The 18,895-nt window shown below is 40.8% G+C and overlaps 2 protein-coding genes across 21 annotated transcripts in view; both read left to right on the top strand.

The window, feature by feature from the left end:
* PPFIBP1 (PPFIA binding protein 1) overlaps positions 1-12,790 on the top strand; it is a 120,563-nt gene extending 107,773 nt beyond the window's left edge. For all 20 annotated transcript variants that reach the window (XM_027450036.3, XM_038173515.2, XM_072041872.1 and 17 more), the window contains 9 exons: positions 458-608; positions 1,886-1,997; positions 2,152-2,240; positions 6,142-6,264; positions 7,501-7,626; positions 8,449-8,637; positions 8,959-9,138; positions 9,496-9,561; positions 10,183-12,790. In XM_027450036.3, coding sequence (XP_027305837.1) covers positions 458-608; positions 1,886-1,997; positions 2,152-2,240; positions 6,142-6,264; positions 7,501-7,626; positions 8,449-8,637; positions 8,959-9,138; positions 9,496-9,561; positions 10,183-10,269 — 1,123 coding nt within the window. In that variant the 3' untranslated portion in view covers positions 10,270-12,790. The remainder of the gene's footprint in view (positions 1-457; positions 609-1,885; positions 1,998-2,151; positions 2,241-6,141; positions 6,265-7,500; positions 7,627-8,448; positions 8,638-8,958; positions 9,139-9,495; positions 9,562-10,182) is intronic.
* Positions 12,791-12,940: 150 nt separating this feature from the next.
* On the top strand, positions 12,941-16,765 carry REP15 (RAB15 effector protein). Its single transcript, XM_005026296.6, has one exon. The coding sequence runs from the start codon at positions 14,834-14,836 to the stop codon at positions 15,584-15,586; it is 753 nt and encodes a 250-aa protein (XP_005026353.3). The 5' UTR covers positions 12,941-14,833; the 3' UTR covers positions 15,587-16,765.
* The last annotated feature ends 2,130 nt before the right edge of the window (positions 16,766-18,895 follow it).

Here is an 18,895-nt window from a genome sequence, read left to right as displayed (position 1 = left end):
CATGCAGGAGTGCATCTGTAAGGCTGCACAAAATGGATCATGAGCCCTCGTGTGGCCGTGAGAGATATTCCTCCAGTATATTTCCTGCTGCGATATTTCCTGTTTATTAAAGGCAAAAGTGAAATATTATGTTTTTTATTTAGAGTTTTAGCCACCCTAGGCAGCAAAGGTGATTGTGCCAGTAGCATTAATAGATTATGTTTATTGTAATGGTGATGCGAGATCAGTAGCAGTTAGCACTTTGTGGTGCTAACAATTCTGACGTAGAGATACACTATTCCAAGGCTTACCTAGCAGCTGATCATGATGTACGTTCTTCCCTGGAGATTGCCCCAGCTCCCACCAAATACTCATGAATGAATGGCTCAGTTGTTCTTCTTATTATTATTTTAAGTATGAAAGCAGAAGATTGAGGCATGGGATTTATCAATCTCTTTTTTTGTAAAATCTTCTGAAGTGAGCTGGACATGCCATTTGCCAAGTGGACAAAAGAGCAGGTTTGCAACTGGCTCCAGGACCAAGGACTAGGCTCTTATATAAGTAATGGCAGACAATGGATACTGTCGGGGCAAACACTTCTTCAGGCTTCTCAGCAGGATTTGGAAAAGGTGAGAAGTACTAGAAACACTACGTTTAATTAAACTTAAAAAAAAAAAAAAAAAAAAGTATTAATGTAAATCATGTCTGCACTGTGAAGTGCATCTAGTCAAAATAAAAATGTAAAAATTTTTTTGTTTTCTTTTTATTTATCATCTGCAACAATGCAAAATCTGGTTCTTTGTAGGTGACATTTAGTAGAAATGTAATGTTCTGTAATGAAACTCTTAATTAGAAGTTTGTGAATTAACTTCACTAGACATGGACACCTGAATTGGCTGTGCTGCTTTTTAAAAGCATGCACTCAAGAGTGCTTCATTATCAAACAGCTTTGAAACAGGTTCATTATCATTTATTTATGGCACAGTTATTTTATGCCTGTGTGAAAAAGTTGTAAAAAGCTGCTGCTTTGGTCTGGATGTATTTTCTGCCCATTTTACACAGAGGCATACACCCTGTTACACACAGGGTGACCATTTTCTTTGTCTTAAATTATGGAATCGTTTGTCTTGTTTCCTAAAACTAAAAGCAAAAAAAAAAAAAAAAAAAGTTAGTTTAGTTTACACTTTGAATCCACGATGTTTGCTTATGTTTGAATTTTCAACTTTTAATAATTACTACCCTCAGGAAATAGTAACCCTAGGGAAGGGGGGGATTGTTTCAATTAGTAAGCTAATTCAAAGTTATACTATACTACAACTTTAGTTATACTATACTACAACTGGAATACAAGAAGTGTGATGTGGACATAGTGGTTTGTGGTATTCAGAGATAACATTAACCAGTGAGCGCTAGTAAAAGCATACATGGGATTAAATAAATCTTCGATAGCTGCACTTGCACCTCTAGACCAGGGAAGTTCTTGTGCATTTGGAAGCATAAATAAATTTCAGTAATTCCTGGGACCTTTATATGCTTTTAAATAATTAACACATTTAACTTTACCTGCCTAAGTGGGAGGGAAGGTTGTAATCACATCAAGTATTTTTCTGAATATTAACATGTTTTAAATTGTTTGATTTAAGCTGGTATGGCAATACTATGGCTTATATTTTCATATAGTTCTTTGGAACCTACGTCTCTTAATCCACTCCAGTGAGCTGGCATTTCCATAATTCCAAGCATGTGCTGAGATAGTTTTGGGATTCAGCAATGGGAAATATACCTGCCAAGTCACCATCAAGTGCTGTTTACACTGTGACTTTCTGAAACCATATTTAATTCTTAGTAGAGGGAGAAATAAAGTACAGGATTGTCGTAAGCTTTGCTGCTTTCCTTACTTTCACAGGAGCTTGGGATAAAGCACCCATTGCATCGGAAGAAGCTTCAGCTTGCTCTGCAGGCGCTTGGGTCTGAAGAGGAAAACAATCATGGAAAACTGGATTACCACTGGGTTACAAGTAAGATTTTATTGAATTCTGAAGCAGCAACTTTTTGTAGGGGTTCCTAATCATGGCAAATTTAAGGCTCAAAGAGTGATAATAGCACCAACAGACATGGTTGCTATTAATCGAGAAGAGCTTTGCTGCACTAATGTGGTTGTCTCGGTCTTAGGGTGGCTGGATGACATTGGCCTCCCCCAATATAAGACCCAGTTCGATGAAGGAAAGGTGGATGGCCGAATGCTTCATTACATGAGTATGGTGAGTAAATGTTTCTTCTTTTCCTGACATCTTTGCCATGTTCTTAGTTTTTCCTCGCTTCAAAGCACACTGGCATACCTCCAGACAGCTCACTTGAAGACCAGGTGAGGCTAGAGAGACCTGCTTTCAACCTGCCATCATTGTGACTGCATAGATATTAGATTCACTTAACACTTGAACCTCTTTCCCTCAGCCCTCCCACAGGAGTGTGCACCAGCCAAATCCTTGCTGTCCCCATAAGCATCCCATTTATGGGGCACTGGAGGGCATCTGTGGCTGCTTGGGCAGCTCTGGCAACACAGACATCTGTTCTCAGATCCTGCTGGGGAGAGCAGGACCAGATAGACGTCTTACAGGGTCTGGTGTCCATGAGGAGTCAGGTCATGGCAGTCTGGTTTGCAGCTTCGTAGAGCAGAAAGTTGACAGGTCTGGAGGCCAGCAGACCATCTGCACATTACTCTGGGTCTATGTTCAAAGTTTTAAAGAGAAACTTAGAAGTACTGTGAGGTCACCATCTGCACATTTGAGTTTTGCCCCAGATGACAAAATCTATTGAAAGTAAGCTAAAGATGGAGCTTACACTTGCTCTTGCAACATTGCAGAGGCTACACATATACTCATGTTGTGTACCAAAAGCAGAGTTCATTCCAACACCTACGCATCTCATATGTCTCGTGAGATGTCAGTATTTTCAAAGCTGTTGAACAGGTCAGAAATTGGGCCTGCAAATTTTCTGCATAATTGCAGAGAGAAAGTGAGAGTGTCAGAAGCTAATGCTAAAAAGATATTCTGGGATGCCATATTTGCACATGCTGTATCGCAGAATTTAACGGACTGCTTGAAACTGTAGTGGGTGTCCTGTGTTAATGCTAATAGCTGCAACCTGTAGAAAACAGAAGCCCTGATAGTACAGCTCACCTGCAAGTATTTCCTATAGTCTTTCCAGCTTTAAAGACACTATCTTAAAGTGAAAGAGCAAACAAAGTAAGCAAGAGCCCAGAATCATACTTGAGTAATGGGCAATCTTGCACTTAATTGTCTGTGATGTTGTCTGATGTGCTCAGGCAGTATGTGTAAGTACACAAAAGCTGTGGTCGCATTTCATGCAGCTGGGCTTTTGCTGTTCGTGATGCTATTAATTAATAAAAGTAGGTAGAATTTTTTTCTTCTCTTCAGTGAGCAAATATTAAATCTACTTACATATTGATGTGGATGCTTAGGGTAAGAAAACCCAAGCAATTTTCTTTGAAGAGAATTGCAGTTTTAAGAGACAGCTTGTTTGAAAACAGGACACATTTAATAGCATTTGTATAATGTATTTCAAAATGTACACAACCAGTGTCAGCTACCCACTTTAGTGCCTGTCAGGTGAAGCCAACCTAGCAGGTTTAATTTGTCTAAAACATCAGGTAAGATGACTTATAAGGCATTTGTTCTTCTCTGAAGAAGTAAATGGAAACTGAGCATTGCCAGTATTATTCCCTTCTTTGTAACAAAAAAGTCAGTTGCAGTGGTACTCCCTCATGAGTTGTGCTATGAACAGAGTAAAAGTTATCATTTTATGCCGTGTTTGCATGTATTTTGTACAGCTCTCACATTAGCTCAGCTACCTGACATGATGTTGCTGTCAAGTGCTTTTCAGTCAGATACTCAAGTACTTGCTGCTTGCATAAGGTGTTTTGGTGTTTGCTTCCTTTTGTTTTTGAGTTTGGACATTAATATAAAAGCAGGAGGTAGTTTCTTTCTTCTGCTTGTTAGATCATGGAGATCTGATGCCAGCAGGTTCTGCTGAAGTTGATCTCGTGTTGGGAGACTTTATCACTATTGACTAGATGAGCATTGAATGCTGATAGGATACAGTGTAGGTGGTAAAGGAACTTCTGTTATTCAAGTCTTTTTTTCTCTTAAAGAAGAAAAGTAATAGGACAGAGGAGGGAAATGCAGCAAGGGCATTGCCTATTAAATAGGTATTCTTCCTGTCAATTCCCTTTAATTTTAAATTGCTAGGAATGTTTTAGAGTAGAACCATCAAATTTTTAGCAGATTGTGTAAATGATCAACTAAACATAGCTGTATGCAAAGTATGAAAAATACTTTTAAAAATCACATGAAGATTTACCCCAACTCAAACTAAAATAGCAAACTATGAAATAGAAACTCTAATCTTAAATTCATCATAAGGTTAGCCGAAAACAATGAAATATGTGGACAAGTGAAGAATCTAGTCATAGATTATTCTGACAAAATTGTAAAATAGTCCAGTATTGGTAACACACATGTAATATTAAAACGTTATGCACCTTTATGTCAGGGTTAACCTGGCTTAATGTTTTAATATTAATATAAAAATATTAATGTTTTAATATTAAGCCAGGTTAACCCTGACATAAAGGTGCATAAATTAATTTGTCAGCCAAATTGTACCAGAAAAGAATCAGACTTTGAGACACTTAATGGCACAATAAGGATTAAATTATAATCAAAGAGCCTAATATAGCAAGAATGCAAGTCTCGCAGCATGTGACCCCTGTTGCAGTGCAGAGGTTCTTTGTAGCCCTTCTCTGGTGCTGCAGTAGCTAGCTGATAGTGGGCTGGGAAGTCTCTCCAGGCTGGTCATGTAACTCGCTCCTGCATGAAAGTTTTTCGTGTCTCTCTCATGAGACAGAATCTGATTATTTTGGTTTTGATATGATAAATTTCTGGGGCTAGACCTTGAAGTGAAAACAGAGGTAAGCAAAGCATGGCATCTTCTGCATTGCATAGATTGCAAACCCATCAGCAGGACACACCAACAGCCTTTTCTAGCCTGCAAGCCTCATCTAAACTTTGTGTCTCCTTAGCTGTTTTCACCATTTGTGTCCTGTGAGTTAAGCCCTCTTGGTTGCCAAAAGACTCTCTCTTCCCCTTCTCAGTGATTTGAAGTAGCCCTGAATATAAGAAGGAGAACAAGGGGTGTAATGGAGCCAGAGCAAAACTGCTGCTTGCTGCTCTTGTCACAAAGAGGGAAGGAAACTTGCTTCTCCCAGCTCTTGACATCTAAAAGCTACTTATTCAGCCAAAGGCTGCACCTGGTGGCCAGTGCAGGGAGAGGGACGCTGTGAGGCAGTGTCCCCTTTGGCATGGTAGAAATTCTCACGTGTGTCAGGAGATGTGTGACTCTTTCTATGAAAGAGTAGTGGGAACCTAAATAGCTGGTCTGTGTGAGCTCTAAAATCAATTTCTCTACAAGATTAATGTGTAAGTAAAAAAACATTGGGAGGATCAAGCTTTTGGAGAAAGAATGTTAGTATCATAATGTGTTGCAGAGAGGAGTGTGCCTGTGTCTTTGCGTGCTCTTACCCTGTGATGTGTGAGAAGTGGCTCATCTCATGCTGAAAATGATGTGGTGTAAATTCACCTGACATAACCTCATATTTTTATCTCCTTTTTTTTTTTTTTTTCATTTTAACCATACAGAATGCCCCAATCAGTTTCAGGGTAATTTATTGTTTTAAATTAAACTTCGAGCTGGATGTTTGTGATATTAAAACTTTGGTCACGACTAAATGAAAATGCCATCTGATTCTGATGCAGTGTGGTTAGAAAGCTGTCCTGTCTCTAGTAGGATTGCAGAGGAGGCATCATCTCACTCTCTCCCATCATCATCACTCCAGATTTATTGTACTAAGCTCCATACAGCATGTGAAGAACATCATGCAGGAGCTAGTATAGGAGCAACATAGAAAGATTTTCTTCTGGGACAGATGGCTTGACATCCTGTGTCTCACTTATTAAAATTTTATCCCAGAATGTATCAGATGTGACATTTTAAGCCAGAGTCCAAAGCAGTCTCCTACAGTTGGATGTTAGTTCCTCTAATAAGTGTATTTGTGTTTACTAACACCCCCTTCCTCTTCGACAGGATGACTTGCTGTCCTTGAAGGTTGTCAGTGTCCTCCACCACCTCAGCATCAAAAGGGCCATCCAAGTTCTGAGAATAAATAACTTTGAACCTAACTGTCTGCGCAGGAGGCCATCAGATGAGGTACTGCTTGAAGACAGAACTGTGAAGAAGAATCCTCTAGTTTTTTTCTGAGAGTTTGTGATTATTCCTTCTTTGCCCTCTCCTCCTTTATTGGTTGTCTTCTATTTCATTTTGTTTCATTTTTTGTTTCCTCTTTCTTATTTTGTTCCCAAGTTTCATGCCCTGCTGTAATTACCTGGAATACCACTTCTTTCTTCCACAGGCCATTGTCCTAGAGTAAATCTCTGCCAAATTTCCCATTCCTCTTCCTAGTTGAGAACTGGCTCTTTTGCCTTTAATATGTTTCAGTAACAGAAGTCATCTTAAACTTAGTGCACAGTTACTGTGAGGCTTATGTAATTGTGAAGTCTATGGCCGTGTCAGAATTTCCTCTGTAAAAGAAATTTGGTACTCTTATCAGATGGGAAACTGGTATCTGTTTTGGAAGCAGTGTACACTGACTAGGGCAATGGATGATGAACCAACTCAGAGTCTTGGGTTTAGATATGTGATGCCTATCTGCACCATGTGGAGATAGCTAGTTTTCAGCTGCACTGGTAGAAATTGCAACTATTCTTAGTACACAGGAAGATATTCAAACTGCATGAAGTATGATACAGACCTGCCCACTCAACTCACAGACACAGCTCATGTTATTTGGCACAACTTCCTACAAACAGAGCAAGAAAGATGATCACTTCTCAGTAGGATAAACACAAGTTAATCACTGCTATGATCAGCTCTAGGCTTAGATTATTAGAAAGATAAAACATTTCATGTTGTGAATGAACCACAGTTGAAACTGGCTGATTTCAAACCATACTGCATTGCTGGAAGGCTTTAGACTCTTCTTGTTATGGCTAGAAAAGCATCAGAAAGGTAGCTTCATATCAGTGTCCCCATCACCTAGACTTGTCAGTATCTTAACTCTGAGTTGAAGAAGCAGCTTAAGAAACTCAGGAGAGCTCAGCATATTTTGAACCCTTTGCAATACAGAGGTAAAATATTTCTGATGAAATTTCAGTTTATATCTGCTTTGAAATCTTGCAGTACTTGGGGAATGTGTGGGGTTCGGTCCAGACCCATCTCTGCTTTGACATTGCTGCAAGATAGTAATCCAAAAAGAGTGGAAGCTTTTTCTCAAGTGCAAGGTGGGCTTGTGTGCATTAAAGACAGGAGAGGTTTATTTCAGTAAAGGTTAGGCTGCGACAGCTGTGTTGGGAAGTCTCCTTAACTGCCTGTTTCTCCTGTTCATAGAGTAGTGTCACACCTTCTGAAGTCACCCAGTGGACCAATCATCGTGTGATGGAGTGGTTACGCTCTGTTGATCTGGCAGAGTATGCACCTAATCTGCGGGGGAGTGGTGTGCATGGGGGACTGATGGTAAGGTTTTAGGCAGGCAGGCATTTATTCTGTTTTATATAAAAAGACAACCAAACAAACAAACGAAAAACCACTACCACTGAGAATTGCTAGAGCAAAGTTCTGATATCTTTGCTGCAGCCACTCTTATTTTTTCTTCTGTTTCTGGTTAATAATAAGTTGCTGTCAAAATTCATTACCTTATATTTTTAAAAAACATGAATGTCTTGGGCGAAATTAGTTTGGAAAGCGATGAGTTTGTTTACCTGTATCCCCCTCACAATTTGATGGTGTTCTCCACTTTCCACCATCTTCCTTCCTAGACCTGAGTATGTTTTTCTTTTGTGAGGGGGGTTTAATTCTTTCATACAATCTGTAATTTCAGTGTCAAACCAGCATTGCTTTTAGTTGCTCTAGCATGAGATGCTCCAGGCTAAAGGCTTATACTTGTAGAAGCTTGTTCTGATCGAGAGGTATATCCTTTCTCCAGACATTTTATGTCTGTTTATTCTCCATCATTCCTTTGACTGCATTTTCCAGCATTAAAGAAGATGGTGAATAAACATTTTGCGATAGCTCCACATAAGCTAAGGGTGGATTTATGTGTTCTTACCTGCCAGTTTGTTTCAATATAGCTCGAGAAAGCAAGTCTGGAGATAGCATTTTATGAATCCTTTAACTAGTTATCTCTTTTTGCTTCCTCTTTATTGTATATTTTCTCAAAAATAAAAACATCTCAAAGCAACCTTAGGAGGTGACGAAGACAGGTGTGCCTCTTGATGTCCTTGAGACCTCATCAGACAGTACTGGCTTCAGCTGTATTCTCTGTGGTTTGGTTAAAAGGTTTTGGAGCCACGTTTCAATGTAGAAACCATGGCGCAATTGCTAAACATCCCACCAAACAAGACACTGTTGCGACGGCACTTGGCGACTCATTTCAACCTCCTCATTGGGCAGGATGCCCAGCAGAAGAAACGTGAAGCCATGGAGTCCCCAGACTATGTCCTCTTAACAGCAACTGCCAAAGTAAAGGTAGGCCACTTGTTCTGGGTCCATGTATGAGCTTCCAGGCAGACGTTTAGATATCCAGTTTTACCTGTTCTTGGAGCACAGTTCAGTAAGGTCTGAGAAAAGGGGCTGGCTGCTAATGAAAAAAACACACATTAAACACATGAGGGAACACATCTTGTTCTTTTGGATGCAGTTATCAGGAAATGCAGCTATTCAGAAAGTCGTTGTTAGGAGAGCAGGGGGTCTTAACCCTTCATCATCTGCTTACATTGATTGAAACACCAAATGCAGAGAGATCTGTTAATTCTTTGTTTACTTGTCAACTTTCTCTTCACTTGTAAGCCAAAGAAACTTGCCTTCAGTAGTTTTGGAAGCCTGAGGAAGAAAAAGCAAGATGATGTGGAAGAGTATGTGTGTCCTATGGAACTGGGGAGGGCTTCTGGAAGTGGGTCAAAGAAGGGTTTTAAGCCTGGCCTGGATATCCGAGTGTATGATGACGACGATTTGGACAGACTGGAGCAGGTAAAACAGTTTAAAATCCTTGGCTCTGCTGTCAGGTTTGGTGGAAAACCTCCTTTTCATGGTGAAACCTTTCCTTTGCTTTGGCCTGAGAAGGTCCTCACTTCTTAGAGTCACACAGCACCACTAGCAAACATAACAAACATTCCTCTCGGCACAGGAAGACACAAGCTGTGAATGCAATACCTGTAAGACCCTCTCTTGCATATTGTGTGGCCCTCATGGGCCACACTCTTTCCTTGCTCTGACCAGGTTGGGTGTAATCAAGCATTTACATTGTCTGCTGTACTTAATTGCCATTCTGTTGTGGCATACAGTGAATTTATTATTCATTCATTATTCATTATCTGTTTTTTGCAGATGGAAGATTCAGAAGGGACAGTGAGGCAAATAGGAGCATTTTCTGAAGGCATCAACAACTTAACAGTAAGGCGTAAAACTTGTGTCTGTAGAATAAGGTTCCTTTTCTGTACAATGGACCTAAGACTTTTGCCAGTCTCTAGCATTAAATAGCAGTGCTGAGTTATCTACAAACATACTTAAGTGCAAATTTTCATCACTATTAGCAGCTCTGTCAAGCAGCTTAGTTTTGTGTTTTGGGGAGCAATTGCTTTGCTAGATATCGGTGCTTTTAGTGAGAGATAGTGTTTGGATGGGGTGAAACACCTCAGTCTGAGAACTGAAGTATGTAAAATACTGTGCAAACAACAGATACAGTGAAGCCTCATCAGAAATGGAATCAGCCCAGCCCCAGCCTGCATTTCCCAAGCCATTTGTGCCAGCAGAAATGGAGCTGGGCCATGGGGTAAAAAAAAAAAAAATAAATCTGTTCCTCACAGTTTGTTTTGTAGATGAGTTGTTTTTCAGCTGGCTCTGTCCCCCCAGGGGTTCCCCAGAAATCAATGGGAGTGGGTCTGGAGAGGAAGAGTGATAGGATGCCTTGCCTGTTAGTGTTGTTTGCTGCCAGCCATGAGACTGGACTGTCCTCAGTACTTGATATTAATTGGGAGGGCCTGAACCTTGACTCTTTTCTCATTTCCTTTCTAGCACATGTTAAAAGAAGATGAAATGTTTAAAGACTTTGCGACTCGCTCTCCTAGCACCAGTATAACAGATGAGGACTCTAACGTGTGACAGTAACCACTAGGCACTGATGAAGGCTCAGCTCACTTTCCTATGTACAAGAAACAGCATTACACATGATGGGCAGCAAATCATGTACATTACATTGCCCTTTCTTCTGTTTGTTAGAAGTAATACTGGGAGGCGGTGAATTTTAAAAAAAAAAAAAAGGTGCCTACTCTAAAGTTGCCATAAGAAATACCCAGACACTAGTGAATGGTAATTGGTTTTTTACTGTATTTAATATACAAACTGGTGGTATCTTTCAGAGTGTTGCATTTAAATTTACATGGTATCATAGTGTTCCTTTTGCTTATTCTTGTCCTGAGATAATCCTTTATATTGTTTCAGAATAGATGTGTCTGTAGATGTTGATCAGCTTTCTCTAGGTTTTCAGTTGAAACAAGATGTTATTGCTATCAGCACAAATACTAGTTCTGCCCTTCCCATGATATCAAATGTAGGATTTTAGTCATCCATGCCCTCCCCTGTAGCTCTTAATTGTTGCTTTTATTTTTATACTGTTTTATAAAAAAAAAAAAAAAAAAGAATATATGAAGTACATGTAAAAACAGAAATTTAAATTTTGTGAAATAGAGTGATGGAAAGCTTGAGGTGTGGGGGAAGGGGAGGGGTTTGTAAAAGATTATCGCAGTTTGTATACCAGCTGGTTACTGGAAAAGGCAGGCTGGCCTTTGGAACTGTTTGCTTTTTTTGCTTTTTCTAAGTGCACAGTATAATGATCTTCCATTTGGGATGAAACAGTTATAAAGCATGTTTTTATTGGCAGTGACTCTTATGGAAACTGCAAATTCAAAACGTCTTCTTCCGTGTTCCTTGCAGCAATAGTTATAGCATTCAAGAAAGTTATTAATGTTTCTGTGACTTAAAAATATTCTGGAGAGTTTTCCTTCAAGCTGAGAGTACTCCCTGCATATGGAAGGGATATTTCTGTGCTGTAACTAACATAAAGATGGTGTAATTGCAAAAAATCAAAAATAAAATATATAGAGAGAGAAATGTATAGGAAGTATATTATTTCATAATATTAAAGCCAAGGTGGGAATTTCCCTCAAAAATACAGATATCAAACATGTTGCATATCATTTTACCTTCTTAAAACATAACTCTTTTGCCTTGAAGATGATCAGATTTTAGTAAGTCTAACTAGCCAGTAGAATTTTTTTTGTCAGAATTTTTCTGTATTGCAAGATGTCCTAGCCAAAAGCCAAAAAAAGTAACTGTTTATTACAGTAGTTGTTTATACGGTGTTGAATGTTGCATGTATTTTAGCACAATGGAATGAAATTTCTTTGCTTTGTAAAGGAAAAAAATACAGTTAGAATTGCTCCTTGCAGTGGTATTTGGCTTTTATAAGAGTTGTCACTTCCGGCAAGGGTAGTAATGAAACCATTTCTGACATGCTGCTTGTGTTGTATAATGGAGTTTAGATTTTGGCTGATTTTGTGGGTGTTTCTGAAACACCATTACAAAAGTTAGGAAGGGAAGGAAGGTTCTTCACTGAGCTCTGCTTATAGCTTATAATCTATTACAAGTCTTTTTTTTTTTCTTTTTTTTTTCTTTTTTTTTTTTTTAAGGATGTGCAGTGAAGGCTATTTATGTGCAAAGAAAATGAAAAATTTGATGTGGACCAGTTGTGTTGTATATGATATCAAGTGCTGCCATTCTCACTTTACTAACTGGAGCCAGGCAAACAATCTGTAATTATTCATATTCAGTTTGTGCCACTTACCATTTCTCTACAGACAGACTACAACACTGGTGCTTTATCCAAAATTCCTGACTAAGTAACATCCACAAATAATTTGCTGTCTGTTGTTTCTTCCTCTGCTGTCTTGGGGGTGTTTGAGCTATTTTAATTAGGCAGAAATACCACATTCTGTAATGCCTGCTTCCAGCTTTCAGGTGCAAATACTCAGATGTGGATTCAGGGCTTGCTTTCTGTGAATAATTTGCAATATGGTAATTATTTACATGTAAGTTGGGCTCAAGACCCTGCTCTTACCAGTAGAGACGCACTGGGAGGACATAGCACAGGCTTCTGAGCAACAGTATTCCTCTAATTTCACTCCTTTAGCAGGCTGTGACTAGTGGACATAATGGCTGGATATTCACAGGAAAAAAAAAGGGCTAGTGACACAATATTATGTGCTGAAACAGGTATAAGCAAATACTCTCAAATTTCTTTTCAGTTCAGTGCTATTAACAAACATACTGGCAGCAGCAGATGATCATTTGTTTTTAAGTCCAGTGTAAGTAAAATTCTGCTCCGAACAACCCATTTCAGCATCTACTGGTTGGAAAATTGGTTGTCCCTTCAAAGCAGCCTATCATCTGAACCGTGATTATTTTATGGGGGTCTAATATGAAAGCAAGGGATGACCTCAGGAAGTTTATGGGTGCATGTGCACAAAATTGATAACATTGTGGTATTTTGTGCATTTTTGAAGAGGGCAACATTACTACTGTGTATTGCCATGTAAGATCCAATAAAATCTGTGGAAAATGCCAAGTGTTTGTGTTTGTTTTAAATATGTATCCATATTTTTTTTAATTTCCTAGGAAGCTATTTTGTTCTATTTAAAAGATGAGGGAGAGGGGGCAAACAAAATTAGAGTCTTTGTGGACTCGTTAGTTCACATTAGTGCCTGCAGAAAGAGTCAGATAACAGCAAAGAAATGCACTGTCCTAGGTCTTTTTATACTGATTTCTGAGATCCAGATTTGAATCACTTGGGTTATTTGGCACAGTGTGATGAGAAAGCGTCTCTGTTGATTGTCATCTGGTGCAAAAGCACCAGCTCTGGCCATTCCCACTGCAGAGAACAAGCATCTCTCTAGTCCCAGGTGTTGTCCCCTACGCATGTATTTGCAGCCTTCAGCAGGCATAGGAGCTCCAGCTGTTTTCCCCAGACCACAGTGTGCTGCTGGGATGCAGGTACAAATGTCGATAAATGTTTTGCCTGGTGTGGCCAGATAACAGAGCAGAAAATGCAGAACCCCTCCCTGTCTTTTGACTATCATTTCTGTGGTTTTGTTTGACAGATCAACATTTCTGTGTTAACAATGAGGATAAACACTTTGAAATCTAGAGCACAATATGCATTTGTTGTTACAGTGATGTGGAAAATAGAAGATGCATACTACTTGAGAGCTTTATGCTTTCCTTGAGCGTTCTGATGTTTTACTTTGTAGCAAGAGCTTTACCTGGTGAGTCCTTTTATCTTCTTCCTCCCAACTGAGGATAGCACTCTGTGAGGTAGCTGTGAAAATTAAAGCAAAACCTGAGTTGCCAGTAGATTTGGAGCAGAGGTCAGCAAGGAGAGTGTGTTAGGTGCTGGGGAATCCCTCTGTAGAAAGGAAGAGAACTCAAGATTTAGGGTCAGAGATAACAAGAGAAGCAGTAGTGAACACCTACTGATGGCTGTTAGTTATGAAGGAGTGGAGACAGGCCCATGACAAATATGAAGACCCTGTAAGAGAAGAAAGGTAGTACCTAGGACATGATCTGTTTCTTGGAGAGAGGGACCTGAGGGCAGTGTGACTGACCAGCCCTGCTCCTGAGATGGCGTTTCCCTTGGTGTGGCAGGAGCACAAGAACACCTGTAGGCAGGAGGGGAGAGATCAAATGAAGGAAGTTTTAAGCAATTAGAGAAAAGAAGGCAGAGAGAGAACCTCGTTGCTTTTTTCATTCATTGAGAATGAAGAGGAATAAGACTCAGTAGGACAATGTTTTGTGAGAAGGTTGGTGAGCTTCTGGGCCCATGAGGAGACTGTGACAGTGCATTTGGTGGCAGCAGTAGCTTCTGGAGCTGAACAGGGCTGGTGCCTGCTGCAGCAGTAACATACATTCCAGCTTTTACAATTAGGGAGACTGAATTTTGTAAAGTTAGGAAGCTTGTTTTTTTGTAGTTGTAGCTGTGCATTGACTGTCCAAGCCTCCCTGAGATAATCCAGCAGCAACAGCACAAGCTTCTTAGTTGAGCCAAATGTTCAAATGAGTCCATGTGCATTGTCATAGCACAGTTAATGCCACTGACAGTAACAGCAGTTAATATTGGGATACAGGCAAACATTCCATCAAAATAGACCATGACATCATCTCACGCATCCTGTAGAAGTCTTCAGGTTTGGATACATATTTCTCTCTGGGTGATTAAAGAAACAGCTTGATTCATCTCTAGGAAACACCCAGTGCCAATAAAGAGGCTTCTTTGTAATACTCCTAGAAATGAGATCGAATGAGATAAGATCAGACTGGAACGACATAGGTTTGGTGAAGGAAATGGTGCCAGAATGAACAATAAGGAAAACAAACAGGTGAATTCAGTAGGTGTGGAAGTTACAGGGCCTGCTGGGCCGGTCGCTGCTCAGTGAGCTGTGGAGGAACACGCCCAGAAGAAACCTTTCATGCCCTCCAGGACTGCAGCCTGCCAGGCATGACTTTAATCTAGAAGGTGACAGCTACCCGTTATGTGTACTTAGTAGGTCTGACAGTGCCCAGTGACTACAGAGCCTTTGCTGAAGAAGGAAGGAACTTTCCAGAGGCTGTCTGCATGTGGAAACAATCTTCTTCTGCACAGAAAATGGGCCAGAAAATATCACATGAAGACAACCAGGAGAGCAAGGCCGAAACTCTTGTTATCCGTGAAGTCTTCAGCCAAGGTGTGGTCTATGCATCGCAAAGACTGAAGGACTACCTTGGGTTCACAGATCCTCAGAGCAAATTCCAGACAGCCACAGACACTCTGAACGAGATCTTTCTGGTCAACTTCATCAGCTTCTGTGTGGAAAAGGGAGTGGAGGATCATATCACAACCAGCAAAACGACCAAGCAGCAATCCTTGTTGTTTGGTGTGGACTGGATCTGGACTCTGTTGGGAGTTGACAAGCAAATCAAACTTCAGATTGCTGTGCAGGCTCTGCAGCTGGCCGAACTTTTCCATAGTGAAAGCAGCCCCACCAAGGCACTGGATGACTGCTGCTGGGAAGCCACGCTGGCAGACGAGCATTTCCAAAACAGGAGCAGGTTCGAGAAGCTGGCAGAGTTCTGCCACCTGGTGGGACAGGACTGCCTGGGCTTGTTCATCGTGTTTAGTGTGCCAGGGAAGCCCAAGGACATCCGCGGAGTCATGCTAGACAGCATTGCCAAGGAGAAGCAAAAATGCTGCCTGTTGGGCAGGAATGCTCTAAGGCAATTTGTCATGAGTACTGAGAGCTTCCTGTCCACAAAAGAGATGTTGGAAAAGTGCCTCAGCACAAGAAATGGACTGAAGGAGGTGGGCAATGTGTACGTAAACTTTCTGTAAACCTTGTGTTAGCAGCAGCAGCTCTGAATGCCTGATGCAAAGGCTGTGTGGGCTGAGCTTGCCTCATTTCCCATCTTGCACGCCATTCCTCCACCCCCTTATTTCCCACTTTCCCCCTCTGCCCAGCACATTCCTGTAGATCCTGCAGTAGCCAAAGCTGATTCAGTCTCTCCAGGTTTTAAAACAACAGGACGTACCTGCCAGAAAATGTGTTTATACAAGGCTCATAATTTTGCCAGAACATTTTGTTCTCCAACTGTCAAGTATTGGCTAAGGCTGATGAAAGTTTTATTGCCTGGAGCCTTGGGAGGTCTTATTAGACTTGACTCAGCCTCTGTGCACTATGTCTATAGAGAAGGCAGACTGTTTTTTAAACAGGAGGATGAGTCTGTAATAAAGAAAATGTGTTGTTACTAGTCATAAAAGTTGCAGTGAGTTTGGAGGACAACACGAGGACTTCAAAACACTCTTTTGGAAGAGTGGAGCTGGTTCTCAGTTAGAAGGAGGAGGAAAAGCCCTTCCCTGGGATAGAAATGGGCTATATGAAGAAGCTATTAATCACCTGCCTGTTGGAAGTAAATCAGTGCCTTGCTATGGATTCAGGGACAGGAGCGCCTCAGTGCTGTGAGCCACTGTGAAATGCATGGGCAGGGTTGGTCCCAGCTGCAAATCCTGTTCTTGCTAAGCAGCTGTGTCAGGTCAAGGTGTGGCAAAAGGCAGTGGCAATTGTTAAAGAAAATGTGGGAAAATTAACAAATGGGGACAAAGATCCAGCACTGGGGATGCTGATGGGAGTTTTCGTCTTTCAAAACTGCAGAGGTGAGCTCCTGACCACTCATGGCAGCGAGCAGCAGTCTGGAAGGGGCAGAAGTGCTTTGCTTTGTCTTTGTTTTCAGTATCTTAGCAGCTAATAGTATTTATGTACTGATTTATTCAATTTTCCTCAGGTTTTATTAGACAGCACTTCGGGTTGCACGGTTGTAGTTACTTTCTTTCAGCCACTGTTAACCAGTGAAAGGAAGAATTAATCCAGTTTCAAACTCACAAACCCACTGTGCTTGTAGGCCACTGTGGCACTGTAGTGACCAACTTTTGTATATGGGAGTAGTTTTGTAAGCATCACCCTCCTCTTCATGTGGCTTTCCTTATAATTTAACAGAATAAAAATAATTTCAACAATCTTATTTTTTGCTATTTGATGTTTGAGTTTTAAGATGGGGAAGCTGCAACCTCTAAGAAATAAAGGCTCTTATTTACACAGTCATATAAAAAGAGCATAAAGAAGCTTTGGCAGTAGTGCCAGAAGCTTTCCACAAGGTAAGTCTGAACTGACGCTGAAAAGTGAACTGAAACAAAACCAAACACACAGACATCAGTGAAATTTTTGCTATGTCACAAAGGTAGCTAGGCTGGGGAAGGGAGGCTTTTTAAACTAGCTCATTGAAATACAGTTGCTTTTTATAGAGCTGGCTGCATTGTAATTTTTGTGCATAACAGGGGTTTGATAAGACAGAGAGGATAATTCTGGTATTATATTAGATTTTACAAAGAAAATGTGCATAGTTACAGGGCTGTGCAGTGAGAGCAAGGTCTAGGACCATTCAGGATGGTTTCTGGTTTTGTGTGTTTAAATTAACAGCATGAGCAGTACTGTAGCTGGATTGATTGTTTTATAAAAGGCCAGCAGAAAAGCTTTATTTTTGCTTTAAATTATGTTGCAGCTTGTGGTTTTTAGGGCATTGTCTTGTAATAAAATCAGTTCCATAGGAATGCTGTCTTGGCAAACATTGTGTTTTCTTCCTTTGGATGTTTTGCATACCTTTTTGGAGTTGGAAAAGGAAAATAAATCCAAATGATTTGCATGTATAGATTTTGAACTATGAAAATTAGACACTGAGGCAGTTGACCATTTAATTTGACTCCTCCAGAGGTGCTCTGGTACCTCAAGTAAGCAAGACTCAGGTAAGTCTTGAGGTACCAGAGCTGCTTAAGCTGCCTTGATACTTATTCTGGGATCCAGGTTAGATTTTCCAGGGTGTGCCACAGCTTTCACCTGGTTGCCTCATGGGTTGCAGCTCAGGAGCCTGGCCCCTCAGCAATGGTGGGAATTTGCCAAGAATCTGTGCTGTGGATAATAAAGGTGAGGACAAACAACAGAGTATTTAATGATGTAAATTTGACTTTGTTCATTTATTTAGCCAGGCTGAACTGGTGACTCAGTCATACCTCAGGCTTTTCTAACAGTGTACATTTTTACTGGGTAAGTTGCTGACCTCAGTCTAATCCAAAGGTAATTAGGTAATTTGTGTTTGTTGTTGTTGTTTGTTTTTTAATAGTGAGTAGAAGCAAAGTTTAGGGGGTTGGTTTGTTTGTTCTTCACTTTGCCATCATTTTCATTGTATAGCTTGGTTAATGCATGAAACTCATGAGGATGAGCTCAAGAGCTCACAAAAGCGTAGATAGAGAAGAGAGGCTTCTGCCAAAACAGGAAACATGCAGCACCTGCTGCTGTTGGCCAGTTAGTTTCACCAGGTAGTTCTTCAGATCAAAAAGCATCAGAAAACCTTACCCTACCCCTTCTTAATTTAAGAAACTTTAAATTAAGAAAGCTGACTAGCATTTCTCTATCAAATTATGCAGACAAATGCTTGTCTTTTTCCAGCTGGATCAATTACTAACACTGTTGTGTTGTGGCTTCATAACAGAAGTGGACTATCCCATCATGTGTGCCCACACATACACAGCAGCATTGCATTGGCGTCTGTAACTGTACCGCCACTGTGCACAACTGCAGTACATGTAACACCATGCCAGTTGCTGGATACGGAACAGGACCCTACTTGCAAGTTTCCAGCTGTTTCACACAGTTGTTCAGGAAATGTGAAAACATTCTTTTTACCTCCCATCACAAGCCACTGACTCCCTGCTGTAGCGATGTTTTGCCTCTGCTGCTGTGAGGACTAGTTTCTGCAGTCAGCAGGAGCCTCTCAGACTGTAGGCAGGGAGCCAGATGAGGCATCTCCTCTCCACAGCGCCTGGCTGCAGCTGCCCCTCAGTTTCAGTACCCCAAGCCCTTTTTCAGCTGCTTCTGCCTCCCCGAAGAGGATGTGGTTCTGGTAGCTCTTGCCTCTTTCCCCTCCAGTAAGGGCATACCTGGAAGATGCACAGAGCTGCCCTGGTCCACTTGGGAACTGGGTGAAACCCTCCAGGACCAGCCTGCTCTCACACCTGGCCACAGCAAGCTGTCTAATAACATCCACCACACTATTTTCTGTAAGACAGACAGATGAATTGGCTCAAATAATCAAA

Source organism: Anas platyrhynchos, chromosome 1 (genome assembly GCF_047663525.1).
Source record: "Anas platyrhynchos isolate ZD024472 breed Pekin duck chromosome 1, IASCAAS_PekinDuck_T2T, whole genome shotgun sequence".
Classification (NCBI taxonomy): domain Eukaryota; kingdom Metazoa; phylum Chordata; class Aves; order Anseriformes; family Anatidae; genus Anas; species Anas platyrhynchos.
This window is presented reverse-complemented; position numbering and strand designations above follow the sequence as displayed.